At 42.3% G+C, this 27,654-nt stretch overlaps 3 protein-coding genes across 7 annotated transcripts; 1 reads left to right on the top strand and 2 right to left on the bottom strand.

The window, feature by feature from the left end:
- Window positions 1-1,263: 1,263 nt before the first annotated feature.
- antxr2b (ANTXR cell adhesion molecule 2b) lies at window positions 1,264-10,494 on the bottom strand. 3 transcript variants are annotated; one of them, XM_036977643.2, is made up of 17 exons: window positions 9,862-10,494; window positions 9,540-9,611; window positions 8,914-8,985; window positions 8,605-8,686; window positions 8,410-8,514; window positions 8,237-8,305; window positions 7,602-7,682; window positions 7,451-7,511; window positions 7,237-7,332; window positions 6,690-6,759; window positions 5,812-5,890; window positions 5,533-5,628; window positions 5,333-5,392; window positions 5,136-5,231; window positions 3,679-3,855; window positions 3,493-3,573; window positions 1,264-1,698 (listed from the first exon to the last, which is right to left on the bottom strand). In XM_036977643.2, exons 1-17 carry the CDS (start codon window positions 9,984-9,986, stop codon window positions 1,660-1,662), a joined length of 1,461 nt encoding a protein of 486 aa, XP_036833538.2. In that variant the 5' UTR covers window positions 9,987-10,494; the 3' UTR covers window positions 1,264-1,659. The 3 variants fall into 3 exon arrangements, with proteins under 3 accessions (XP_036833538.2, XP_090091112.1, XP_090091113.1); XM_090234986.1 differs by lacking the exon at window positions 8,914-8,985 and having other exon boundaries at window positions 8,605-8,724; window positions 9,862-10,299; XM_090234987.1 differs by lacking the exons at window positions 8,605-8,686; window positions 8,914-8,985 and having other exon boundaries at window positions 9,862-10,299.
- Window positions 10,495-11,273: 779 nt separating this feature from the next.
- prdm8a (PR/SET domain 8a) lies at window positions 11,274-13,608 on the top strand. The gene is made up of 4 exons (XM_021603077.3): window positions 11,274-11,371; window positions 11,495-11,692; window positions 11,863-12,088; window positions 12,294-13,608. Exons 1-4 carry the CDS (start codon window positions 11,369-11,371, stop codon window positions 13,475-13,477), a joined length of 1,611 nt encoding a protein of 536 aa, XP_021458752.3. The 5' UTR covers window positions 11,274-11,368; the 3' UTR covers window positions 13,478-13,608.
- Window positions 13,609-13,867: 259 nt separating this feature from the next.
- Window positions 13,868-25,233, bottom strand: rasgef1bb (RasGEF domain family, member 1Bb). 3 transcript variants are annotated; one of them, XM_090234989.1, is made up of 12 exons: window positions 24,826-25,233; window positions 21,494-21,691; window positions 20,912-21,034; window positions 20,474-20,611; window positions 19,176-19,391; window positions 18,880-18,954; window positions 16,217-16,309; window positions 15,937-16,039; window positions 15,532-15,803; window positions 15,166-15,289; window positions 14,773-14,845; window positions 13,868-14,620 (listed from the first exon to the last, which is right to left on the bottom strand). In XM_090234989.1, the coding sequence occupies exons 1-12, from the start codon at window positions 24,835-24,837 to the stop codon at window positions 14,590-14,592; spliced, it is 1,458 nt and encodes a 485-aa protein (XP_090091115.1). In that variant the 5' UTR covers window positions 24,838-25,233; the 3' UTR covers window positions 13,868-14,589. The 3 variants fall into 3 exon arrangements, with proteins under 3 accessions (XP_090091115.1, XP_036833540.1, XP_036833541.1); XM_036977645.2 differs by lacking the exon at window positions 24,826-25,233 and adding an exon at window positions 23,689-24,023; XM_036977646.2 differs by lacking the exon at window positions 24,826-25,233 and adding an exon at window positions 23,689-23,972 and having other exon boundaries at window positions 21,494-21,703.
- Window positions 25,234-27,654: the final 2,421 nt, after the last annotated feature.

The following is a 27,654-nucleotide window of genomic DNA, read 5'->3' as shown; positions in this document are numbered from 1 at the left end:
TACTTTGACCTCCTCCACCCTAACAGGGCACTACAGGAACAATTGCAACACTGTGCATCCTCACTGATTCAACAATGATATTCCGTTTTCAAAACATGGCCAAACGTTTTACATTTATGACATTGAAGTGGCTTTTGTACATAATCTCACACCACATATCTCATATAACCCAGCTTTATACAGGTCAGGAGAACTTCATTAAACATCAATAACACAAAAAGTCTTTCCTCCTTCTTTTCCATTCACAGTGCGGGTTAAGCGACATAAATCAACTATTCTTGACATGTTCATCTTAAACTACGAAGCCTCCATATCCATATGATACATATGATACCGGTACCCTTCTCCGAAAATCATAACATTCCACTTTCCAGCCAAAAAAACATCCTTTCTCATGAATCGCACTCTAACAAGGAACATCTAACATTCCGAGGCTTATCTTGATTTACAACTGTAGCCCTTTTACAATAGCCCAATTCTCATGTTCCAGTATTCCACTATCTTCACTCGGGCCAACAGAATCAAGCATTACTTCTGCCATTGCTCTCCCACCTCCCTGGCAGATTTCCGTGCACTATCAAAAACGCTGTTCTGAAATTACCACCGAGCTATAGGAAATTACAATTAGCCCTGTGACACGTGCCCAAAGAACCCCTCTCTGCACTTCAGAAACTGCCTGAATAAACTAGGAGTTCATGAACAGCAGTTAAAAGACTGCTGGGTCCAAAGATCTGATGAAAAACTTTTTTTGTGGCCCATATGAAAATGTTAATTATGGAAATGACCCAGATAGGCAAATGAATCATAGCATAAAACTGTAATGATGGCAAAAATGTCGATACAAAGTAGCTGATGAAAATATCGATTCAGCCTATAAGAAAATGTAGGAGTACTGTTTAATTGTTTAATATTAAAATGTGCAAATGTAGCTACATCATGTAAAATCAATTATTTTGGTTTTGGCATGGGATTTTGTCCAGAGTTGTCTTGAGATCATTTTATGATATTCAAATAAACAATGTATCAAATTATAATTGTCTTATTTAGTCTTTCCCCCTAGAAATCTCTAGAAAATACAATTGTGATATGACATTCTCTCTTGAAATTTTTTTTTTTTAAATGTATAATAACCATTAGGTCAAGGGATTAGATAAACAATGTAATATAATCACATTGTTTAACATAAATTACATTAGCCTGTAGTTTTGGAATAATATTAACCCATTGTAATTTTAGTTGAAAGTGAAACCCTCAAACTTTCCATAGAATTTTGAAAAAGTATTTATTTACAACACCACATTTGGAACAACAGAGCTTAAATAAAAAAAGACAAGCAAAATACACTTCATTCTTGATAAGAAAAGACAAGAAGGCACTCAATAACACAGTTATCCTCTTACCACATGTTCTTTGATCTATGGTTACACATCAATTATATTAAATGAAACCGTGACATGAGGATTGTATAGCAAGTAAGCAAGTTAACATTATTGAATGCTGCAGGACACGTTTGTTTTATCCAAAAGACAAACCTGGATAAATAAATCTGACATAAAAACAAACAATAAATCCAAAGAGAGGCACACTGATGATGTTTAGGCACGTGGTCCATAGCCCTGTTCTCTCCATAGCCTCATAGTCCAAAGATTACTGTTTGACCTAATGACTGGGAACTCGGGTGAAATTCATACAGCGCCCCTGAACAAAACAAAAAAGGCAGTTCCTGTATTATTTACTTATTCCATTTAAACCTTTTACTTTAAGAGGTAAGTTTTTGACAACCCATTCTCTTGTACAAACAGCGACCAGTTAGACTTAAATGTATCTACCTTATTCTAGATTTCTGAAAATATACAGGATAGACCTTCCCTAACATATACTGCATTTCATTACAGTTGTAACACCTCCCCACCCCCACCTCCATATCAGCCTAATTCTCATGAACAATGGTACATGGTATTAAATTGTTCATGCCTCACAGCTTGCCTCTTCCGTAGACGGTGCAGACTGCTCAGACCTGCTCTCCACTGGTATGAAGATTAGAACAAGCAACCATGTCAAACCAGCTCTCCTCAATATTATACTGGTAGTGTATGTACCCATTAGTCTCCACCATATATGGATTTATGTATCTCAGATAAATGAGGTACATCAGATACAACATGAGCTCATAAATGGAGTCCCTATATACGTGACATAGCATGGAAATTGTTTTGACAACACTGCATAGAGTTGACATTTACAATAATTGATCATAATTGAACTCAATTGAGGCAGCCGGCTTTGACTGTAATGGGTAAGGAGGAGATGGCGAATGGGCCGGCGAGTTGTCACGACATCATTATTAGCCAATCAAACTAATCAAGCGTAAGAGCATTACTGGCTGAACAGACAGCCACTCCCATTCTGTCAAGAAGGGAGCCACCATCATGAGCCCAGTCAGATAAGAGCAGGTACCAGCCCCCCTAAAACCATCCACCAGAAATCACAGCTAATATATCATCAAATACGTTTTAGGGAGTGTTTGCTTAAAACAGCAGACAATTGTGTACCTATGCCTTGATTCATAGGCTATATTGACAATGTATCCAAGAAATAGAACATTTATCAAATTCAGTACAGCAATTTACAACAGTAAATTCACATTAACACCAATTACAGAGGGTACCCACCCCCACCTTTCTCAGTAAAAAGATAATGGCCTGCGTCCCCCACCTCTGTTAATGAGAGGGCAATGTACGCCCAGTCCAGCGTCTTAATGAACGTGTAGTGCAGTACACCAACACAGTGTGACAGAGTACACAAACACAGTGTGACAGGTTAAGAGGACAGAGGTCATACGCTGTCCCTCGTTTGTTCCATCCCTCCGTCCCCCCCATCCTCGTTTACATCCAGCCCTGCTCTGCTCGTTATCTTGTAGTGAGCTGTGACATGCCAGAGGCCTCACAGAGAATAATGGTGCTAATAGGCATTAGGGGGTCAGAGTCTCACAAACATAGACATCCATCCCTACTCTCTTCATCACTCATCTATACGATCTCTCCATCCCCCATCCCATATGGGTATGGGGGGGGACAGTTAATGGCTAAAGTACCATCACTCATCTATAAGATCCCTCCATCCCCCATCCCATATGGGTATGGGGGGGACAGTTAATGGCTAAAGCTGTCACCTCCTCTCAGTGGACAGAGTGGTAACTGACCTGTCATGTCCTGCCGCTCCCTTACTGCCCCTCATCCCCTCTCCGCTGATGAGCCTGTCTGCTCGGACCACTAATGAGCTAGACAAAGTTACTAACGTGTGAACTGGGCAACATTGACTAAGCAGAAGAGAGATAGTTAAGTATGTCTCTTTCTCCCTTTCTTTCTTTGTTCATGAGTTTGTTGCAATCGGGGTTAGGGTCAATTCCATTTTCAGTCAATTTAGGAAAACAATTCAGAAAGTAAACGGGAAGTAAACTGATTGAGTACATTATACAAGGGGGTGCCTTACCCTGTCCTGTGCTGTTGGTCTCAGGACAGCAACTCGATCATACTGTCGCCTGAGTAACGCCACCAGCGCATCAAAACGCCCCTAACAACAAAACAAGTGATGATAAGAGTCAACCTGTTGGTTTAATATACAAAACCAGTTACTGACAGCCATTGTCAATGTGGCTCTGAAAGCATGGTGACTTACCTTGATGGGTGTGTACCATTTGGACTGTTCTGGGGTGTGATAAGTAGGGGGTGGTCTCTGAGGCATTGGTTTTCTAATGATAGGTTCTTCCACCTCCTCCACCATTGTGACCACCGCATTCTTGGCTTTCTCGAGCCGTGCACCTTCCTCTGTGGAACCTTTCTCACCCCAACGAACCTAAGACACAGTTTACAGCAGGTTATTTCACATTTTATACAGTTTATATTCGTTTAGCACAAAATAACCATTCAGAACTTTAGAGTAACTAACACCACTCAAAATAAAGTGACGCAGCTTGCTGTCAAGATATAGTACAGCCCAAATAGAAAAATTAATTATAGTTCAATGGGGAAATACTCATTCAGACATACATTGTATCACAATTCCAGTGGGTCAGAAGTTTACGTACACTAAGTTGACTGACTTTAAACAGCTTGGAAAAGTCCAGAAAATAATTTCATGGCTTTAGAAGCTTCTGATAGGCTAATTTAAATAATTTGAGTCAATTGGAGGTGTACCTGTGGCTGTATTTCAAGGCCTACCTTCAAACTCTGTGGCTCTTTGCTTGACATCATGGGAAAATCAAAAGAAATCAGCCAAGACCTTAGGAAAATAAATTTAGACCTCCACAAGTCTGGTTCATCCTTGGGAGCAATTTCCAAACACCTGAAGGTACCACGTTCATCTGTACAAACAATAGTACGCAAGTATAATCGTTGTTTGGAGGAAAAGGGGGGATGTTTGCAAGCCAAAGAACACCATCCCAACCGTGAAGCACGGGGATGGCAGCATCATGTTGTGGGGGTGCTTTGCTGCAGGAGGTACTGGTGCACTTCACAAAATAGATGGCATCATGAGGGCGGAAAATTATGTGAATATATTGAAGCAACATCTCAAGACATCAGTCAGGAAGTTAAAGCTTGGTCGCAAATGGGTCTTCCAAATAGACAATTACCCCAAGCATACTTCCAAAGTTGTGGCAAAATGGCTTAAGGACAACAAAGTCAAGGTATTGGAGTGGCCATCACAAAGCCCTGGCCTCAATCCTATAAAAAAATTGTGGGCAGAACTGAAAAAGCGTGTGAGCAAGGAGGCCAACAAAAATGACTAAGTTACAACAGCTCTGTCAGGAGGAATGGGCCAAAATTCACCCACATTTTTGTGGGAAGCTTGTTGAAGGCTACCCAAAACGTTCGACCCAAGTTAAACAATTTAAAGGCAATGCTACCAAATACTAATTGAGTGTATGTAAACTTCTGACCCACTGAGAATGTGATGAAAGAAATAAAAGTTGAAATAAATCATTCTCTCTACTATTATTCTGACATTTCACATTCTTAAAATAAAGTGGTGATCCTAACTGACCTAAGACTAGGATTAAATGTCAGGAATTGTGGAAAAACTGAGTTTAAATGTATGTTGCTATGGTGTATGTAAACTTCCAACTTCAACTGTACCTCCATGCGTTTCATTCCTCCGATACCTCTTCCCCCATAGTAAGATGCATCCACCATGGGCCACTTCCTCTTGGGTAGAGGGTCCACCTCTGGTTCCTGTAGTGGAGGAGGGAGTTCAGGGCATTAAAGTTACTCTACAATGGTGTGACGAACACTTGGCACTTCTAAGAACAGTTCCATAGAATCTAAGCACTCACAGGTACTGGAGGAGGCGGGAGGGGAGGAGGGGGGCGACGGGGAGGGGGGTCCTTGATCACCTGTAGCATGTACAGTAGAAAACAGTCAGCAGTTATACAACAATGAATTACTATGTACTGACATCTCAATCTACAACTGTATTATCATAATCTCTCCCTGCCTTACTACCGGAAAATACAGTCGGTCCTGGAGGACTCACAATAGTGCAGCAGAGTGGCCAGAACCACCACAGCAGAGCCAGAGCCAGCAGCAGGAGTAGAACTAAGATCAGGACCAGCACCACTGTCCCATCAGACTGTAACAGGAGACAATGTAAAACAAAGCAGCCCACGAAACAGACTTTATCAGATGATGTGCGACTTCATATCTAACGCTATATCACAGACTTCCTCAGACTAGACTTTGGTGGACTCTATGTAAGTAGAATGAGGTTTGTTTTGTTCTGAGTGTTGGTGTGACCTGTGACACCGATACTCACACAAGTTGTAGCGTAGATAGTGAACGGGCTTGAGATGTAGGACTGTCCGTTGTTCAAGCTGATCAGCACATCTATCGATCTATCGTGAGGGAAAAGAAAATCCAGCACAATTCTATATTATTGCTTCACGCATGTGTGTGTGTGTGTGTGTGTGTGTGTGTGTGTGCGCGTGTGTGTGCGTGTGCGTGTGTGTGCGCGTGTGTGTGTGTGTGTGTGTGTGCGCGTGTGTGTGTGTGTGTGTGTGTGTGTGCGTGCGTGTGTGTGTGAGAGACAGAAAGAGGGAGGGCGAGAGAGAGAGATACTAACAAAGTAGGTCAAACTTCATTTAAGTATCGGTCTGGCAGACCAACTGTCGAAATGCCAAGGCACTGTGCCACAGCAAATACGCATGCTGGTGGACAGGGTAAAAACTAACACCGGGTCACAAAGTCTAACATATCATATCTTCCTCGAAGCTGTTTTAATGATATTGTGCCAAACCATTTTGGTGTGTCTCACCACTACACATCGGTTCAGCTTATTCGGTCACATTTGATGAAGAAACCAGGCAGTCCCGTAATGGATTAGGGATGAACAGCTGCCATTCTCCAGTCACCACCAGGCTTTTATTATATTTTTATATCATTTGATGTTGTTTCCTTTGCTTTTTATAAAGCGATGAACACCTGTTACCCGTCGAACCCACTACCCACCCTGAATGGAAGTGTGTGTAGTCGCTGACTGTGGAGAGTCTGGGTTGCTGTGTGGTTCAGCTCTCACGGCAACCAACCAACAGCATGACATTCCTTTGATCTGACCAACTGCGCGCGCTCAGTAGCTCACTGGCCATTTATGGATAGAGGAAGTTCGAAGAGGAGAGAACGGAGTGCAGCACTTACTGTCCGACTTCATGCAGCACTGGTGCTGGACACAACAAATAGCCATCCTGCACCACATTGGGCCTCTCATCTGGGGGGAGGGGAGAGAGAGAGAGAGAGAGCGAGAGAGAGAGAGAGAGAGCACTGGGTGAGCTCAATGCCCTCTCAGTGAAGAGACTTTGTGTGTTGTGTTCTATATTAAGCAATAAGACAGATACCAGCTCCATGTACTCAGCTAGCTGCCTAATGTTCCCTGACCCTACTAAATAAGACACTGTTCTGTTCTCTCTGAAACACAACAACTCCACGCCCTCAGTACTTCATTAGCGTGGTTACTTCATGGGGACGTTTAGTAGACTAGCATCCTGAGCAACAGGATTGAAGTGCACTGTTGGGTGTACAGCTACAACACAACGATGGCATCTGGTAAACAGGAATGAATGTAGTATGAACACGCGCTTGGGGGGAGGGGGGGGGGGTTATTGTCAATCTGCAGTCTTACAGTAGGTAGGTGTGTCAATGTTGGAATGCAGAATGTGATGCATTATGGAGCTTGGGGTATACTAACTGTATGTCTTCTGGTTGACAGTGAGAACGCAGATCACTCCATCCTGGCTCCTGCCACGGGTAAAGTCATATCCTCTCAGGACGATGTTGAAAGATTCTACAATTTTATAGAGGGGCACAATGTCAGGATGATTTTCAGGCACAAACAAATAACAGTGTTACCCAATAATAGTATTGGTATCGGTATATCAACAAACTCGAGCTTTGTAACGTACCATTTACGCAAACACTAGTGGGCTCTATCCTGAATATTTCTGTGCAGGACTGCTTCAAAATCTGTGAAAAATAGAAATAATGATAACGTTAATGACAAGGTATGTGTCTTAACGTTTATTTTTAGGTATTGTTGTATGTAATTATTCTGACCGAATTCACAATGCTTTTGAGTGCACGAAATCCAGCCAGCACTGGGAATACTTGGTCTTTGCTGTCTGCAATGTCAACAAGCTGTGGGTACAAGAGGAAAGCATATGATATCACACAACATCGGAAAGATTGTCTTCCCACATCTACGTACAACATAGCACTCGCTCTCCCACATTGTCTGAACACTACTCTCTCCCTCTGTTTTCTGTACATCTACAAGACAGCCATTTTCTCCCTCTGTTTTCTGTACATCTACAAGACAGCCATTTTCTCCCTCTGTTGATGTTTCCCCGGTCTGGTTTCAAAGGCTGATCTAATGTAATGAAACCATAAGAGGAAGCAGGCTGGCACGATCCAATTAGATGATTAGAGTACAACTAAACTTCCTGTCCAGACTGCTAACGCTCTCTAAGACAGGCAGACGATCAAGTCATAAAACGGGTACGCTCATTTTTCTTCCAATTTTATGGTACCCATTAGTAGCTCCAGTATGGATTCACTTTGGCAGTGTTCAGAGATTTCAATGTAAACAAAATAGTGTATTGCAGTGTGTGTATTTCATGTGTGCTTTATGCAGCCTTCAATTGATAGAAAGGCGAGAGCACTGCATGAAACAGATCCCTAAAAACACTCACCTGGCTCTCATCAAAGTCTTTCACACCAACACAGTACACTCGAGCACCAAAGTCCCTGGCGGTGTTTGCCTTCAACAAAGAGAGAGGAAAATAGCTGTGTACCAGTCAGAGGTCAAAGCACTTCCAGCAAGTACTATTTTGTTCCTCATCACTGTTTAGTATAATGGTATTACCTCCTTTACGGTCAGTTCATAAGGATAGACTTCCAGTTTCCCATCAGTCAGAGCTATGATAATACTGGATGACCGTGTGACCTGGGCCTTCATCTGCTCTGAGGCCTACATAGGGGAAGCCATGTTTTAATGTACAACAAAAACAGTCCAACAACAAACAAAAATATAGAATAGATTCAAATAGAAAATGCTTACCGACTTCATGCCTTCGTGCATGTATGTTTCACCAGCCGGTCTGATTTTGCTTAACTTTTTCAAGCCTTCATCTATTTCATATCTACAAAGAGATTCTATCTGAGAAATGATGTTAATTGCCTGATGTGTGTGTATGTGTGTGTGTGTGTGTGTGAGGGAGAGAGAGCAAGAGAAAGAGAGAAATAGAGAGAGGAGGGAGAAAGAGAGGAGAGAGAGGATAGAAAGTAAGAGCGAGAGAGAGAGAGGAGAGGGAAAGAGAGAGAGAGATGCTTAGTACTGTGACAAGTGAGAGTGTGTGTGTGTCTGTACCTGTCTCCAGTTAGTGGTAGAATCACCTCTGCTCTAGATGAGAAAACTATGTAGGAAACCCTCATCCTAGGACTAAAACAAACCGAAAAACACCAAGGAATGGGATCAAACACCAAAAAGTTACTGGTCATTTTGGATTTAAAAGACTTCACTTACAGTATGCCAACTTATCCCTCCCTACACCCTTTGGAGCTAACCCTTTTCTCTCCTAAATTACAATTATGCACAGTTGTTACCACAACCAGCTGTTTCAGACAACTGTTCTGGAGTTAAATTTAGTACCCCACTATTAAGTTTTAAAATAATCCCACAAACTGTATCCAAGTGTTCGGTGGAGCTACATTTGATCAAATGCCTATTGGCTACTGCTTGAAAAGAATTTGCCCCACTTTCACATGAGTGTGTTAACTGTGTTAACTACTGACTTGATTCCTCACTGTGTAAATATCCTATGTCCTTGGTAAATCATTATTTGACTAAAAGGGGCCCATTCTTCTGTTTCATGATTCAGATTGTAAAGTTAGCCATAGTTTTGATGGACAGTGATGTACAGTGTTCAAGACAAGTTGCTCATTTCACCTTGTACACAGAGCTTGGAACCTGAGAGTATGACTTTATTCACTTACCTCACAAAGCGGTTGGTGAGCTGCTCCACAAACTCATAGATCTCTCCCCAGTTATCATGCACACTCCCAGACCTGTAAAGCAGTCAGAAACACTCCCTGAACCAGAACCAAACAACCCCTTACAAGGACTAGACAGACTGAAATAGAACTCGGGTCATTTAAATAGTATTTACAGGAGTATTTTACATACAAAGCGTGATAAGAAAACGCTTGACTAGTGCAATTTGACACCTGATAGATTCTATAGAACCGTTTTGATTCAAGTTACGTTACCATATCAATTACATCTTGCATGTAGTCTGTAGGCTATAACGTTACTTACCTGTCTAAAACGAAATAAATATCAAAAGCTCCATGGCAAGATGCCTCTTCGGTATTACAAAATAATGTGTTTAGGCCTATAAGAAAGGTAAGCAGGAGTGCAGTCCACTGTCCGTTGATGATCATTGCCTTGATAAAAAAAAAAAATCCTCATTGAGTTTGCACATCGTACTGTACCACTGACTAGAGTATAGACTACCTTACATGCGCTTTCTTCGTCTGGATGAAACAGTACTCGAGACTGATTCCTGATTTTCCAACGATAAAATCGAAAATAAACTAACATCACATTTACGCGGCATGTTACTTTGTAAATACTATGTATCGTCCTTGCCACTTGTGGGTAACCTATTTAATTTTCTGAATTGAGAGAATAAAATGATTTGGGGCGTGTCTCCTAGAGAATTACCGCTGATACTGTGACAGTACCGTTTCATCTGAAGTGAGCATGCGCAAGAGAGTCGAACTAACGCACAAGCGCGCCTTTGAACCCTATTGTACCCTAGTCTCACAGAGTTTCCCAAACTCTTCCTGGACCCTTCCCTCCTGCGCGCACGTTTTGGTTTTAGCTCTAGCGTTACACAATTGATTCAAATAACCAACTCATCGACAAGCTTTGATTATTGAATCAGCTGTGCAGTGCTAGGGCAAAACCAAAATGTGCACATAGGGGGGGACGCGAGGACCGAGTCTGGAAATCCCTGTAACTACACCACCAGCACAGTGGGCGGGGAGACAGCAGGTGACACAATATTTTGTTTAATATGAATATTTATACTATTTCAGTTCGACAACCAAACTTTATTGGGGTTTGACATACAATGAATTATAGCCAAAACCATAGAAAAACGTGGATTTTAATTTTAATTAAGCAGACTGAAATAAAAAATATTGTTTTGTTTGAAAACTTAAATTCGACAGATTCTGGTGTCCTTGTCATTGTGGACGTGACAAAAAATGTGGAATTTGCTCAATAGGCTACTGTGTGGAGTGAATTGCATCACTGTAAACCCATCAATGAGCCAAGGTTTATCTGTCGCCCGAGGAGGATACAGAAAAGTGCATCACTCCATTTACTCGACACACACTCACGTTTATCGTGTGGCCGCGGGGCATGCTTGCACACCAGAACATGACCCGCCGTCACCTAAATCCACTATTTACCAAATGTCATGAATTCAATATCCAATTGAAATTGGCTTCTACTGTACATGCACTGTCTGGCCCCTGATACCCATGACCTCTTTAGACTGTTCATCCATGCACCGACACTTTCTGATTGTCCGAGATCATTAATGTCACCCATCTAACAAGAGGATAAAGGAGGGGCGGAGAATTGTCAAATCTCGTTGTGCAGATTAGATTAGACTATAAAACCAGCTCCTCCAGTCGACCAGTCCCATGGCATGTATTGGTGGGCATCTACAAGGCACAATACACTGTATAACACAAGCAGGGATAGTGCAAATAAGATAAGCGCAGATCTTACCACCAGTCAGCTGTTTGCAATGGTAAGTAATTGTTTTGGATTTAGAGCGTTTTTACACACGTTTTTGGGGGTCATTATTCAAACAAATTATTTATTCTTAATTGTCAACCTAATGATATGAATTCTGATGTTATCTGGTTCTCAGGAGATCCTGGAGGCGAGGGCGGCGCAAATTGCGCAACGATGGATAACTGACATTTTTACGCGCGTCCACACCACCTGCGACGTTCCCGAACACGCAGTTTTTGGACCATGTGAGCTGAATCACACCTCTGTTTATGACAGCATCGCCTTCATCGCTCTCAAGTCTATGGACAGAAGATCGGCACCATACATTTTAAGGGTGAGAACATGCACTTAAATCCATGCGCTCTAAACGAATGTGTTCTAAACGTTTGGCTGGGGGCAGTTTCTCATGCCCGAATAAATGTCTAAAATGCATCGAAACTTTCAGTTGGCAAAATGCTGTGCTTGACATGTTTTTGTAAGACCGGTTTCTATTTGGCTACCCAGGTGGACACCTCAGCGCACAAAATGCCCACTGACGGCCCGATGTGGCTGCGGCTCGTCCAGTCAGCCCGGAGCAGCGAGGAACAGAACCTAGAGGCCTATGTGAAGAACGGACAATTGTTCTTTAGAGCCCTCAGGACGATCCAGATGGATGAGGAGCTTTTGGTGTGGTATGGGAAAGACCTTGCCAAGCTTCTTCTACTGAACCCACTGCAGATGCAAAGCAAAGGTATACATACTCTATGAATGTGTATTACAATATATTATTCATAGCCATTTTTATGATTTAACTATTGACACCAATTGAATATTAAACATTTAAAACTAGATTTCCTCAATATGTTTGTATAATTCAAAGAGTATTGGCAAAGGTTTATGTCATGCAATATTGGCAGAATAATGTGATATTAATCCATATTCATCTTTATAACCAGGTGCTGGTCCATACACATGTACAAACTGCAACCAGGGCTTTGAGTCTGAGTTCCCCTTCCTGGCACATTGGAGATTCCTTTGCACACAGAGACAACCAAACAGCCACACCACCAAACCTGGTCTAGACAACACCAACCATGTGAAACCTGACTCCCTTCCCGTTCCTGCCTTCAAACTGAGCCATCCAGAGACAAGTCCACAGGATGGAAAACCTGCAACAGACTTCCACAATCTAGCCAGGGATATGGAGAATAACAGTAATAAGACAGGCTTGTCTGGTACCAGGTGGGCAGGGAGCGCCCTCAAAAGGAAACACACGGAGGAGAGTTGGAATGGCCCACAGCCTCTAGTCATAAAGCAGGAACCACTGTACTGTACTTTGAACTTAAACCAACAACCGAGCCCGGTCACCTGTCACCTGCCCACCAATATAATAAGGAGCACCTTTACTAAAGACAGAACCGCTCAACTAAAACCACAACTGAAGACCTCAGGGCCAGAAGACATTAGATCCAAACCACAGAACCAGAGCATTCAGCCCAGAAGTGGCCCAGCAGTGGAGCAGAGTGACTCAAAGAAGAAGACTCTGAAAGACACTCTGTCTCGATCTCCATCCCGCTCTGAGGAAACCTCCACTGACTCTCCTCCTGTCACCTCTGCCTTCAACCAAGTCTCTGTCTCGGAGAACAGGAGAAGTGCCTTCTCCCAGCCCCCACGCTCTGTTCCACTTCCCCAGACTACCCCCCTGCCTGAGAGGGCTAAAATCTCCATTACCACCCCCTCTACTGCCCTCCACAGACCTGTGCTGGTCCAGGGTGTTTTGAAACAGAGGCACCCTCTCTATAGCCCAGCAGCTCTCTGGCCCTGGACCCCAGGGAGACCCCTGCAGGTTCCGATCCCCCCCTCCCCGGTGCTCCTGTCCCCTTCCGTCTCACGACTCTCGCCCCTCTGCCTGCCGGCTCAGAACTGGTGTGCCAAATGCAACATTTCCTTCCGCCTGACTTCAGACCTGGTGCAGCATATGAGGTCTCACCACAAGAGGGCGCTTGATGCCACAGGATCTGCGTGTGGGGTGAAACAACAGCATCACAGGGAGAGGGAAGAGAGGCTCAAGTGTTCCATCTGCAGCGAGGTCTTCAGACAACGTCATCACCTTGCACGTCACTTGACCTCTCATACATGAGTTCAGATCATTAGTAAGGTATAATATTCATATTGATAAAGATACTAATGGGGAACTAATTCAACACATGAAATAACTATTATGTAATTATTATAATGTACATTAACAATGCAATGACATTTTATTTGAAACATGAATGAGGCTGCTTACATGTACAGCATCATTTTTCCCCCTTAGAAATAGTTTAGATTTTCCTCTCAATTCAGTCAAATGTGACATTTTTAGTATGCTATTTATTTTCTTATTCTTTTACAATAAATTATTATTATTATTATTTTTTTTTTACAATATTACAATATTTTCGGTGTGGATGTGACTTGATTGTAAGCTTAGTTGTGAACACTAGATGGCACTAGAGAGAAATTTAGAGGGACAGAACAAACAAAAAAACACGTTTAAATGTTCTTTATTTTCTTTTAAAATAAAAAATATACCTCTTATTTCACATAAGAACTTAACGTAGATAAGTAGCACATTGGGATGGGCAAACAATAAACACATATACACGATAAAAAAAGAAATAGTAAAAAAAGAATAGAATACATTAACATAAAACATTTATAAAAAGTAATAGCTGTAAGGTAAACCAATGCATGACAAAATGTTTTAAAAAAAATAGAGTTAACTATGCACCGCTGGGTATTCAGTCATATTTATATTCCTTTCACCAAAGATGAGATGAGTTTTGAGGTTTTGTTTTTTGTATCTTTAAAGATTCATCACATACATGTAAGTAATTCATTCCTAACATATGCAAAACACACTATTTATTAAGAACAATAACAGAAAAGAAATAGCTTACATTCTAAGAAGACGGAGCAAGCCAACCAGCAACAAGCTCATTTACACTATAGAAAGACTGCTTCAGAAGAGCATAGAAAATGATCGGTAACCATTACGACCCATTGGTATAAAATAAGAACTGTAAATACTGTGTGGGTAGACATGTTACAAATGAATCATCTTCAGTTCTTCAGCCATAGAGGGAGGCATCCTTTCTCTGAGTGCTTTGAACAGTTCTTCCTCCGCTCTTTCGAGTGCCCGTCGACCATGAGCCTCTTTAGCTGGGTTATAATAATCACCCAGACCAGTGTCCCACTCATGACCGTCACTCACCGATGCTCTCTATGCAAAAGGGATGACCTGCAACATAGGACACATAATACAATGTTTTGAAATACAAACAGTGCACCATGTATGTGCGCAAAATCCACACCAGGAACCGACTTGCCTAGTTAAATAAAAGTTCAGAATCCAAGTGTAAAGTTAGGTTAAAAAAAAGTCAAGTTACACACCTGAGAGACCTGCGACTGTCCTTCTCCATGTGGTTCTCAGGACCTTCGCTCTCATAGGAGGCCAAGTGCAGCTCTGCAGAAGAGACAAAAAAAACATGACTATCCCCGAAGCCAATGCTATAAGATACAGTACTGATTATAGTAGGTTTTGCACTTTCATAGGAGAGTGGACTTTCATCATCCATTCATAATCTGTATCCTTTACTTAGACAGTACAGAATTTGAAAGGGAGGAGATAGAGCAGGAACTGTGGACAACAAACCCTGGTATCTGTGGTGAGTACACACGTGCAAACAGCCAGGGTCACGTGTGGGTACCATTAGACCACAGGCGCTGCACATTTCGTACTGTTCTAAATAATTGACACGTAATGTATCTGTGGACAGCACTCACCATCCTCGGTGAAGACTGGCGTGGTGACTAGGTACTGGAGAATCTTCCTGTCTCTCTCGAAGGGACACGTCACCTGGCGCCACACCAGGAACTCACTGACCTGCTTCGCCAAATCCCACAGTTTCTATAGAGAAACAGGAAATGAAAATTCATTGAAATTAAAAATAAATCGACAACCATGTGTTTTTACCTGCTACTTAAACACTAAAGGCCAATTTCTTCGGCCCAGGTTGTTCTAGTCTGAAAAGCTATTTCAATGGAGATTCACCACTGAACATGCTTCTTGGCCGAGGGAAACCAGTTCATACAGTAATAGTCTTGTCATGATTAGCAATAATGCGTGTACTGTACATTACTCAGACTCACTTCAAAGTTGACATGACCGTTGGATAGCCGGCTGGCACATCCTTCATTGAGGAAGTAGATGTCCTTGATGAGAAGGCTGAAGAATGGAATGACTATCTTCTCCTGGTTGCTGTGTGCCGTGATGGATCTCTGGGTGGCTCCTCGCAGGGCAGTACGGTAGTTGCTGAAGTTACTGGAGGGGTCCATTTGGTGCTCCAGTATGTCAAACTTGTCTGTGTTGACTTTGCTCCAGGTCTTCTTCAGCCGAGACACAGGACTCATGTTCATCCCGGCTGTGGAGAGAGGAGAGCAGGGGTTAGGGATCAATTTCATTTCAAACGAACTGAAATTCCAATTCTAAGCATTCTATTGTAGAAGTGAAAAAGAAGAGAAAAGAACATTCTAGAGCCCTGTATTGTAACTTACTGATGATTGCCATGAGTGAGTTGAAGTTGCCGATGTTGAAGCATTCTCTGGCCACGTCTATGAAGAACTCCAAGGCCCGAGCTCTGTGCTTCTTCTTTACTGGCTGGAAGGAAGAAAAACACAAAACCATTGGAACTGTGTGAGAAGGAAAGGATAACAGAAACAAGGGAGAGAGGGAAATAAGGTCGACGGAGAGAGAATTACAGTAGACGGGGAGAGAGAGAGAGAGGCAGAGAGAGAAAGCGGGAGACAGAAAGTGAGAAAGAAGGAGAGCACTCACCATACAGATTTCAGTGGCCACCAGGTAGCTGAGTCTGTTGAACCAAGCTACATAGGCCTCCAGGTTAGTGGTCTTGCGTTTTCTAAAGAAACTCTGAGGGGAAAGACAGGTCAAGGTTACTTTAATAAAACATTTTTAAAAATGATTGTCTAGTATGATATCCATGATGGATATGTTGGTGGAGCATTTCAATTAGTTCTGTTTCTTTTCTTGTAAACTATATCTGGGCTAGAGTTGTTTCTCCCAGTCTGTTCATGACTAGTTGTTGTGATGTACTCTGTTGATAATTCTTAATGGACTTACACAATGAAGTCAGCCACAACCCATTCAGTAGCCTCACCATAATTACTGACAGATGGTATCTTATGTAACCAGTGGAAGGTAGTGGACAATGTTATGTGGAAGGTAGTGGACAATGTTATATGGCATGTAGTGGACAATGTTATGTGGAAGGGAGTGGACAATGTTATGTGGAAGGTAGTGGACACTGTTATATGGCATGTAGTGGACAATGTTATGTGGAAGGTAGTGGACAATGTTATATGGCATGTAGTGGACAATGTTATGTGGAAGGTAGTGGACAATATTATGTGGACGGTAGTGGACACTGTTATATGGCATGTAGTGGACAATGTTATGTGGAAGGTAGTGGACACTGTTATATGGCATGTAGTGGACAATGTTATGTGGAAGGTAGTGGACACTGTTATATGGCATGTAGTGGACAATGTTATGTGGACGGTAGTGGACAATGTTATGTGGACGGTAGTGGACAATGTTATGTGGAAGCTAGAGGACAATGTTATGTGGAAGGTAGTGGACAATGTTATGTGGAAGGTAGTGGACAATGTTATGTGGAAGGTAGAGGACAATGTTATGTGGAAGGTAGAGGACAATGTTATGTGGAAGGTAGAGGACAATGTTATGTGGAAGGTAGTGGACAATGTTATGTGGAAGGTAGAGGACAATGTTATGTGGAAGGTAGTGGACAATGTTATGTGGAAGGTAGAGGACAAAGTTATATGGAAGGTAGAGGACAATGTTATGTGGAAGGTAGAGGACAATGTTATGTGGAAGGTAGTGGACAATGTTATGTGGAAGGTAGTAGACAATGTTATGTGGAAGGTAGTGGACAATGTTATGTGGAAGGTAGTGGACAATGTTATGTGGAAGGTAGTGGACAATGTTATGTGGAAGGTAGAGGACAATGTTATGTGGAAGGTAGAGGACAATGTTATGTGGAAGGTAGTGGACAATGTTATGTGGAAGGGAGTGGACAATGTTATGTGGACGGTAGTGGACAATGTTATGTGGAATGTAGTGGACAATGTTATGTGGAAGGTAGTGGACAATGTTATGTGGAAGGTAGAGGACAATGTTATGTGGAAGGTAGTGGACAATGTTATGTGGACGGTAGTAGACAATGTTATGTGGAAGGTAGTGGACAATGTTATGTGGAAGGTAGTGGACAATGTTATGTGGAAGGTAGTGGACAATGTTATGTGGCATGTAGTGGACAATGTTATGTGGAAGGTAGTGGACAATGTTATGTGGACGGTAGTAGACAATGTTATGTGGAAGGTAGTGGACAATGTTATGTGGAAGGTAGTGGACAATGTTATGTGGAAGGTAGTGGACAATGTTATGTGGAAGGTAGAGGACAATGTTATGTGGAAGGTAGAGGACAATGTTATGTGGAAGGTAGTGGACAATGTTATGTGGAAGGTAGTGGACAATGTTATGTGGAAGGTAGAGGACAATGTTATGTGGAAGGTAGAGGACAATGTTATGTGGAAGGTAGTGGACAATGTTATGTGGAAGGTAGTGGACAATGTTATGTGGAAGGTAGAGGACAATGTTATGTGGCATGTAGTGGACAATGTTATGTGGAAGGTAGAGGACAATGTTATGTGGAAGGTAGAGGACAATGTTATGTGGCATGTAGTGGACAATGTTATGTGGAAGGTAGAGGACAATGTTATGTGGAAGGTAGAGGACAATGTTATGTGGCATGTAGTGGACAATGTTATGTGGAAGGTAGAGGACAATGTTATGTGGAAGGTAGAGGACAATGTTATGTGGCATGTAGTGGACAATGTTATGTGGAAGGTAGAGGACAATGTTATGTGGCATGTAGTGGACAATGTTATGTGGAAGGTAGAGGACAATGTTATGTGGAAGGGAGTGGACAATGTTATGTGGACGGTAGTGGACAATGTTATGTGGAAGGTAGAGGACAATGTTATGTGGAAGGTAGTGGACAATGTTATGTGGACGGTAGTAGACAATGTTATGTGGAAGGTAGAGGACAATGTTATGTGGAAGGTAGTGGACAATGTTATGTGGAAGGTAGAGGACAATGTTATGTGGCATGTAGTAGACAATGTTATGTGGAAGGTAGAGGACAATGTTATGTGGAAGGTAGTGGACAATGTTATGTGGAAGGTAGAGGACAATGTTATGTGGAAGGTAGTGGACAATGTTATGTGGAAGGTAGTGGACAATGTTATGTGGAAGGTAGAGGACAATGTTATGTGGAAGGTAGTGGACAATGTTATGTGGAAGGTAGAGGACAATGTTATGTGGAAGGTAGTGGACAATGTTATGTGGAAGGTAGTGGACAATGTTATGTGGAAGGTAGTGGACAATGTTATGTGGCCTACCTTATGGTTGTCCAGGGGATCTTTCACACCAAAGGCTTGGATGAACTCTTCTGGTCCGATAAAACTCAATCTGTCCTAGAATTGGAAACGTAAGAATTGTAATAAGCAAATATTTCGAAAGCACTACTGTATTTCTAACAGTACGGTACTTTAATTGATCGATCACGGGTACTTTTAAATCAACACTAAATTCTAATGAATTTAGTGTTGAACCGGCCATTCAGTCTGAACTTCTCTGAACACCACATATTATGAATACAGTATACAGTACGGTCTACAGTATGTGCTCTCCTCACCAGTTCAATGTGCGTGAGCTGCTGGGCGAGAATAAAAGCATCGTCACTGATGCTCAGTACGTCACTCCTTTGTCCGTTGTGCTGTTTGGTCTTCAGAGCAGCGGGTCTCTCGGCTGCGGAGGCATTGAGTGTGGCGATAGCCTCCTCATACTGACCCAGGGCCGCCAACCTTCGGATTAACCGCTGAGTCATCTGCTGCATGGCCCTCCACGAGTACTGATGTAAAACAACATCGAGCGAGAGATCAATCTATGCATTGTATACAAGTGAATAGTTTATTTCCAAAATGCTATATCCACACATTTTTCACAGGTTTTTTTTCACCATCAGAAATGATTGCTTATGGGTACCTTAATGTGTGTGTAAAATATAACTATTTATAGATTTTAGATGTGTATGAAAATGTTTTTTATCCATTGTTTAGCTGGAACGGGATGTTCATGTCCTGTATATTTGACTGTGATCTGTGGTTGTCTCACATAGCTATCTTAAGATGAAGGCACTAACTGTAAGTCTCTGCATAACAGCATCTGCTAAATGACTCAAATGGCAAATGTTTCACCTACAAAATCTCATACTACTCATTTTAAATATTGATGTCACAAATGTATTATTTGAAAATGTAGTTATTTGATACATTTGATGTAGTTATTTGATACTTGTTACTTATTTCTCTGCGAGTCAGGGGGATATATAGCATTTAGCAAAAAACATGATTATTTGTCTATCTGAAATGAAACCATCAAGCGATAGATTTTAAACAAATACATTTATGTCATTGAACCCATGCCATGATTGGATAGTGAAAAAACACACCAATCACTTTCATAATTTCTTTTAAACAAACCCACATTTCTGAAAATGGATATATAGCGTTTTGGAAACAATCTTTAAGTACTGATATTAGAAAACATCAAGAGAGAGAGAGAAACCCATATCAAGGTATATTTGTGTCTGTGCTGATATAACGAGGAGGGCGCTGAGTTCATTATAGAAGTCTGCAACTTGTGAACTTGTTGTGGGTGTGTATTCTCACCATCCACGCCGATGTAAAACATATGAGCCATCTAACAGGCAACACATATTATGACGTAACGACAAGTGAACATAATAACACACCTAATGAAAAGACTAACAGCACAAGGCAACATGAACTCAGCGCCCTGTAGCTCAATATGTGATAAATAAAGGTGTCTGATGTCAAACGCAACCATAGCTGGTCAAATGAAATGTCTGGTGCCATGTCGACTGTCATCTCTAATGAGTCAGTTAGTCAGAGGTTATATAAGGGTACTGACCTCATCTCCTCTGGCCAGATGATGGCTCATCTCTTTCAGGCAGCGCATCATCCTCTCATCTCTGAAGTCATAGGGAAATGTCTCCGTCCACTCTGTCAGCAGCTGCACGATCTTTGGAGCGACGTCTCGTATTCTGATCTACAGACAGCAAGGAGAAAGACATGCCAGTGTTAGACAGACTGTAAAGAGGGGGTGTCCACTCCTGGTTGTTTAGAACTAGTGTGTGTGTGTGTGTGTGTGTGTGTGTGGGGGGGGGGGGGGGGGGGGGGGTGCATCTCTGTTTGTGTGTGTGTGGGTGGGTGCATCTCTGTTTGTGTGTGTGGGGGTGGGTGGGTGGGTGGGTCCATCTCTGTGTGTGTGTGTGTGTGTGTGTGTGTGGGTGGGTGCGTCTCTGTTTGTGTGTGTGTGTGTGTGTGTGTGTGTGTGTGTGTTAGCTACCTTATCAAGCAGCAGGTCTCCAGATCTATGCTGCTCCACACACAGGTGACACACCCGAGACATGAGCTCATACGGGTTGAGGAAGAGGCGGGAACTCAGCAGGAAGGTGAAGACGTACGACCTCTGATGGAGAACAAGAAAAAAGATTGTTAACATCAACTCACGTTGTCGTCAACCCAACACCAACCCAGCACAATATGGCACATTTCCGCTGTTCAATGGTCATTTCAGTTAATGATATATACATTCTGAGTGAGTCTACCCATTTGTTCTTCAAGAATATAACGCATGGACAAAGTACACAACCCGAAATATAACCGTAGCCTATTTGGCATAACAGCTTGTATTACTCCCTTGTTTATGTTTTTGTTGTTGTCATTAGAGTCCTCCTGAGAGAGCATTTTGGACCAGAGATAACAACACACGTCAGAGTAGTAGTCCACTGTACAGTATACACATTTGTTCTTGAAGAATATAACAGTTAAGCCTTATGAGCTTAATTGTCTTCCCCTTTCATAACCCCCAAAAATGTTTGTATGATTCCATTGTTTATGTTTTTGTTGGACTAGAGATAAGACTCACGTCAGGGTAGTAGTCTACTGTGGGAACTAAGTGTTGTATTAGGGCCTCCAGGGAGCCTGAAACAAGACTGTTGTCATGGTAGCACATGTCCCCGTAGCTCGCTTCCATGGGCTGGTGGTATTTGTGGAGATTGTCGTTGTTGTTGTAAGGGCTGGGGCTGAACTTGCCAGCATATGGTGTCGTGGGAGGCATATTGACCTGTTAAAGAGACTTAAAATGTAAAAACAATGTCAAACCTTTGTTCTTCCCTTAAACTCATAACTGGACACTTTATTTTTCATGGTTTCAACTGAATGTTATTTCCCCCAAGAAAGAGAGAGAGTGTGTGTGTGTGCATGTGTTTTAAAAAATGTTTTTAAAAAAATGGAATTTATGTAATAACTACTGGAAGTGTGTGATAACTTACCCTAATGGTGTTAACCCACTACTGCTGACTCTAACTCTACTCGACTCTACTGTCCTTACTACTGCTGATTCTACTACATTCTGGTATAAGCCTGACTATGCCACTGTCTCATGTCCTTACTACTGCTGATTCTACTACATTCTGGTATAAGCCTGACTATGCCACTGTCTCATGTCCCTACTACTGCTGATTCTACTACATTCTGGTATAAGCCTGACTATGCCACTGTCTCATGTCCTTACTACTGCTGATTCTACTACATTCTGGTATAAGCCTGACTATGCCACTGTCTCATGTCCTTACTACTGCTGATTCTACTACATTCTGGTATAAGCCTGACTATGCCACTGTCTCATGTCCTTACTACTGCAGATTCTACTACATTCTGGTATAAGCCTGTTTATGCCACTGTCTCATTTACCCGCCATCCTGGCACATCCCCTTCCTCTCCCTGCTGGCTTCCTTAAAACTGTTAAGAGATTAAAGGTACTTTATTCTCTAGTCTGGACAGACAGAGAGGCCACATTAATGATGGTGACCTGCTATAACAGGAGCTGATGATCTACCCGGCGATAGACGTTTTCAAGCAATCCCCCCCCCCCCCCCCCCCACCTCCCACCAAGTAAAGCTCGGGCCTACTAAAGCCTTCTACATTTGAATGAAACTGACATTCTCTGACTGACCAACAGGCTGACACTACACCACAGCCTGACGGGGGGGATGAAAATGGATCATAAGGGTTAAGTGGAAACAGATAAGAACCTCATCTATCTGATAGAGAAGCAACTATACCAGAGTTATGAAATAAAACAGCTATACTATGCTGTATCCATCTTGGATATATAAGGGTGGATGCTGTTTATAAGACGGAAGGAATAATAAACCTCATGTCCCACCCTGTTTTGCCTGTTCCATAGCCTAGAAAAAAAAGAACTGAACATCTGATAGAGAAGCAAATACGGTCATAAAATAAGATGGGTGTTGTTTCTAAGAAATCTCATTCCCACACATATCCCCACCCTGTTTGTCTGTTCCCCAGTCTACTGTAACCATCTATCTGTAGCCCAGACAGGGTAAACACAGCCCAACCCACACCCCCTGGCACAGTTTATTACTCTTGACTCATGCACTCTTATTATGAGAATAGAACTCTGCTGGGTTGAACCACACTCAGTCATAACACTGGTGAGTAATGAAGGCTAATGCATGCCAGACAAGTAGTTATATAGACCATGCTGCAGACTAGAGCAAAAACAATAACACAGTTAAAGTCTATTTAAAGTTTCACATCACATTAAATTATATCCGATATGAGTGTCTGGGATTGCTAAAGGTGATTATGGAAATATTTTGTTGTTGGTAAAAGTTTAGATCTGTCATCATTAAGTAAAGGTTAAGATCTGTCATCATGAAATTGTTTTTGCCTTCACTCAAAGCGCAACCCTCAAAGCCCTGTCATTTATAGGTCAAATGCATTACATAACACTTTTGTTTTGAACGTTTCACATTCCCAGAATGTTTCCTTGTTACAAATAATCAGGCTCACAGTGAACATACAGATCTTAACATACAGTTCGCTACAGTAGGGAAATAATCCTGCAGCAACAGGAAATGTGAATTATTATGTGGATTATAATTCATCAACATTTTGACAATTTTCGTTAGGGCATTTTAAAGTGGAAATTACAAACTTTAGAAGCCGTTATAAACCATGAATACACTACAAATTCACAGAAACAAAAAAGAGTGATCAAATTAAGATCCTACATCTGTATTGTGATCAACTTACCCCAACTGGGAAAAAAAAATCGAATTGTAACAGTATAAACACTATTTGTATCTAATAAAAAGATTCCACGTTTTTGGAAAATAAAAGCAGATGAAAGACAATAATCCTTCAAAAATTATCCTTGGAAATAAGTGCAAAATGCACACAAATAATAACGATCAGTGTTTTCGGAACATGAAATTCCTATTCGTAAAGTCCATCCATTGTGTCTGCACGATCCTTTGAATGAGAAGTCATTAGAAACCGCGACCACGACCACGACCAGCCGTATTCAAATGATTTGCAAGAAAGCCGCGAAACACAGCCTATAAGAGGCTTAGAGGCGGATACTTCTTCATGGAAGTATGCCAATCACAGGGAAGGACCTGAAAAATCAAAATGTTAGAGCAATCTCATTGGTCAGTTTTCCATCCATCGATTGTCTTTGAATGACATTGGATCACACTGTTCCATGATAATATTTTGTGAAGAGGGAGAAGGAAAATCTAATTTGCTGGAGAAAGTGTGGAAAGGCATATGGCCAGGATGCTTGCTCTCCAACGGCGGTGGTACAACAGACTGTGTGAAACGTATGTCTAAATTAGGAGAAAACATTGCAAACTTTGCAGCTTTTATTATTTCAAAATACATTAAAGTCAGAATTTAAAAAACTGTAGTCATACACAATTAAAACACATGTTGGGACCAAGCGACAATCTCACAATTCCGACAAGTGTAACTGATTATTAGTAACAATTTATAATAAAAGTATAAACTCTATATAAACTATTAATTAACCATTTCTAAACTACTTTTAGACCCTATTCATTTTACTAAAGTATCAGTAATACAAAATTAAAAAAGGTAGAGCAATTGGACATAAATCAATTAAAATGCCAAATGAGCAATATGTACCATGGCCAATGAAAGTTCATGAATGGAACTTCAGAAACAAACATGCATTCATGTTTCCTGATAACTACAGGTGTTTTAGTACCAGTGATACACTTCTGTGAACAGTGGGTGTTCTCTTATGTAACAGTCATATTACATAAACAGTATTTGATGATATACAGAGAATAGAGAGTGGGCCCCCCAGGTTGTGGGTGGTATTCATTTACAGCAGTACATACCCCTCTCAATCATAGTCTTACTCACATCATTGTCCATGCAGGAATATCCAACGCCTGCGACGCCTATAGGCTACATTCTCTCATTATACTGCACCCACACCCACGCCAGCCACCTGACAGCGCTGCTCGCTGGGGATGGCTTCCAGCTAGGCTTGAGCTTGGCGAGGGCCCTGGTGGAGTCTTTTAGATTGGATTCCTCCCACGGTGCTAGGGCACAGGGGCCCACTGCTTCCCTCACAGAGTGGCAGCGCAAGCGGACTGACACACAAACACAAACACACACACACACACACGCATGTACACAGGCACACACTGCCCAACACACACACACACTGACAGCATAAGCTAGCGGACCGACTCCTGCCTGCCATAAACACTTAGCTTGAACTTCCACCCACACACCCCTCTCTAACCACTCAGCTGAAACCCAGGCAGGACTCATGGTGCTCCAGAATGGACCTTTATACTATTCCTGATGACACTTGATGTTGAGTTATGTGATAATGAAGAGGACGAGAGAGGGAGATGTTGTTCACTGTGTTGAGTTAGTTTAAAATAAAACCAGAGTGGTTGTTGACTTTGTTTAGCACAGAAGACGGTGGTGTTTTGTTGTTTTATAAGTCTAATCTCATTAGATTTTACACTCATATCAGTAGCACCATCTAATGCATTACTATTTACCTCTGTAAACTGAACGCCATGGCACGATGGTACCAATATAACACCATCTCTCATCGCGTTGTTCATTTTTACGACATTGTGTTATTAACCTTATGGCCTGATAACATGTGTACAACATTCTTATTGGGTGGAATTGTGAGGGGGGGAAAAATCATGAGCTCACCAAACATATGGGTAGGGTGTGTTATTGTCTAAGTGAGATTACAGACGGACCGCTGTGTGAGATCAGAGGAGAGACTGGCTGAGGGAGAGGAGGGTAAAGAGGGGAGAGAGGGTGGGGACAGGGCAATATGGGGAGGGGTGACTATCTGACTCACAGACCTTCCAGTAAGTCCTATAGTCTCCCGTTATGAGTCAGCAGCTGCCATGATGGCTCCCCTTTGACCCGACTGGGTCCAACATCGGGACTTTCTCTGTTAGACAACTTAGACTTAACGACCCCGCAAAGTATTCTGTCTGCAGCCACTGTCGGAGGGCAACACTATGGATTACAGTCCCATACACACGCACACAGCACTATGGAAGGTCACAGAGCTCTTTGTGTCTCAGAGTGATGCCGGACAGTTACTAGCTGGATCGTAGCCAGGAGTTAGACACTCTTTTGGTGGAGTCTGGAGTTGTTTATATGCCCCCTACACCGCGCCCCTTCCTCCACCCTCTGTTTTCCTCCTCGGTCTGTTTTCAATGAGGACTTCTGGTAAAATGGAAAAGTGCCAGTGGAGGTCACCGTTTACTGATCAGGAAACTGGGGGAAATCATGCACCCCCACTTCCATGTTCCATGTCCTTTGCAGAATATTATGATACATAAACAAGAGGATAGCTGTGTTTCATTGGAAATGTGTGTGAGCCTAACCCGCAAGCCATGTCTCTGTTTGGAGATGGCCCAATGGGAACATCTGGGCTTGATGAGGTATGCAATTCAAAGGCCATTTGAAGGTGATTTACTGTACTGTGATTTACTACAATTTACTGAAAACTATGCATATGTTGCAGATGTGTTTCTCCTAGTTTTAGTGATCTTGGCACCCAGAACCAAAACTTGCGTGCACGTTGTGCAGCTCCTTAAGAGACCATCGTTTAAGTGGAAAATGCCTTGTATTTTATATCCATCCCCAACAAACTATCATTGTGTTCTTTTATTAAACCAGGGCCAGTCTGTAGGCGTTGTACAATGGGGTTTTGAGAAAGTATGTTTACTCCAGTGGCAAGGCGTGTTTGTACACCATGCTATTGTTTCACAACATGTGCTGTTTTCTTTTCTCTGTGTGCTGGGTAGAAAGTAATTGGGCTAAAAGTGTTTTTCAGGCAGGGCCAGGGCCTTGCTGCAGGTGCATGGTTAGACCCGGAGGAGGGGGAGGCATTTGAACGGGACACAAACAGGAAACGGTGTGTTCTCTGCAGGCTTGTTGTGGGACACTCTGGACTCACTGCCTGTGTCTGAAATTGGACCTAAAATGGTACCATTTCAGATATACCCATGGCCCTCACTATAGTTAATCCTCAGTCTGAGAAGTTCAGTGAGCCAGTCTGCCAAGTTAAACATTCTGTTTACTGAAGTGTGTGTGTGTGTGTGCGCGTGCGCACGTGTGTGATGATTTGGATTCATTCTATTATTATAGTGTCATGCATCTTCAAGGATGCACAGCACACATGGGCTTATTATAAGGGCACAAGGTGAGACCCAAATGCAGACACAGGAGGCAGATGGTTGAGCTCCGATATTTATTATACCAAAAGGGGTAGGCAAAAAGGCAGGTCAGGGACAGGCGAGAGTTCATAAACCAGGCCAGAGTCCAAGCAGTACCAGGAGATAGGCAGGCTCGAGGTCAGAACAGGCAGAGTGGTTAGGCAGGCGGATTCGGCGTCAGGGCAGGCAAGGGTCAAAACCAGGAGGGCTAGGAAAAAACAGAGACTGGGAAAAATAGGAGCTAGGAGAAAACGCTGGTTGACTTGGCAAAACAAAACGCACTGGCACAGGGAGACAGGAAACACAGGGATAAATACGCCAGGGACTAATGGGGATAACAGGAGACACCTGGAGGTGGGTGGAGACAATCACAAAGACAGGTGAAACAGATCATGGAGTGACACTTATAATAATAACGTTCTATTATATGTATTTTCTGTAGCAAAACAAACCAGTGGATGGATGTATGCACACATTCACTTCC

Source organism: Oncorhynchus mykiss, chromosome 5, assembly GCF_057628025.1.
Source record: "Oncorhynchus mykiss isolate SJ-2025 chromosome 5, ASM5762802v1, whole genome shotgun sequence".
NCBI lineage: Eukaryota > Metazoa > Chordata > Actinopteri > Salmoniformes > Salmonidae > Oncorhynchus > Oncorhynchus mykiss.
Note: the sequence above shows the minus strand (reverse complement) of the source record. Positions and strands in the feature narration are given on the sequence as shown.

Coding starts and splice junctions, on each gene's coding strand:
- antxr2b (XM_036977643.2), bottom strand. CDS start 9,986: ATGATCATCAACGGACAGTGGACTGCACTCCTGCTTACCTTTCTTATA. Junction 8,986..9,539: donor CTCACCAACCGCTTTGTGAG/GTAAGTGAATAA, acceptor GGTTTGTTTTAG/TCCTAGGATGAGGGTTTCCT. Junction 3,574..3,678: donor AATGGTACACACCCATCAAG/GTAAGTCACCAT, acceptor TTTTGTTGTTAG/GGGCGTTTTGATGCGCTGGT.
- prdm8a (XM_021603077.3), top strand. Junction 11,693..11,862: donor CGGCACCATACATTTTAAGG/GTGAGAACATGC, acceptor TTGGCTACCCAG/GTGGACACCTCAGCGCACAA. Junction 12,089..12,293: donor ACTGCAGATGCAAAGCAAAG/GTATACATACTC, acceptor CTTTATAACCAG/GTGCTGGTCCATACACATGT.
- rasgef1bb (XM_090234989.1), bottom strand. Junction 20,612..20,911: donor GAGACCTGCTGCTTGATAAG/GTAGCTAACACA, acceptor TGCTGTCTGTAG/ATCAGAATACGAGACGTCGC. Junction 14,846..15,165: donor GCCAGTCTTCACCGAGGATG/GTGAGTGCTGTC, acceptor TCTCTTCTGCAG/AGCTGCACTTGGCCTCCTAT.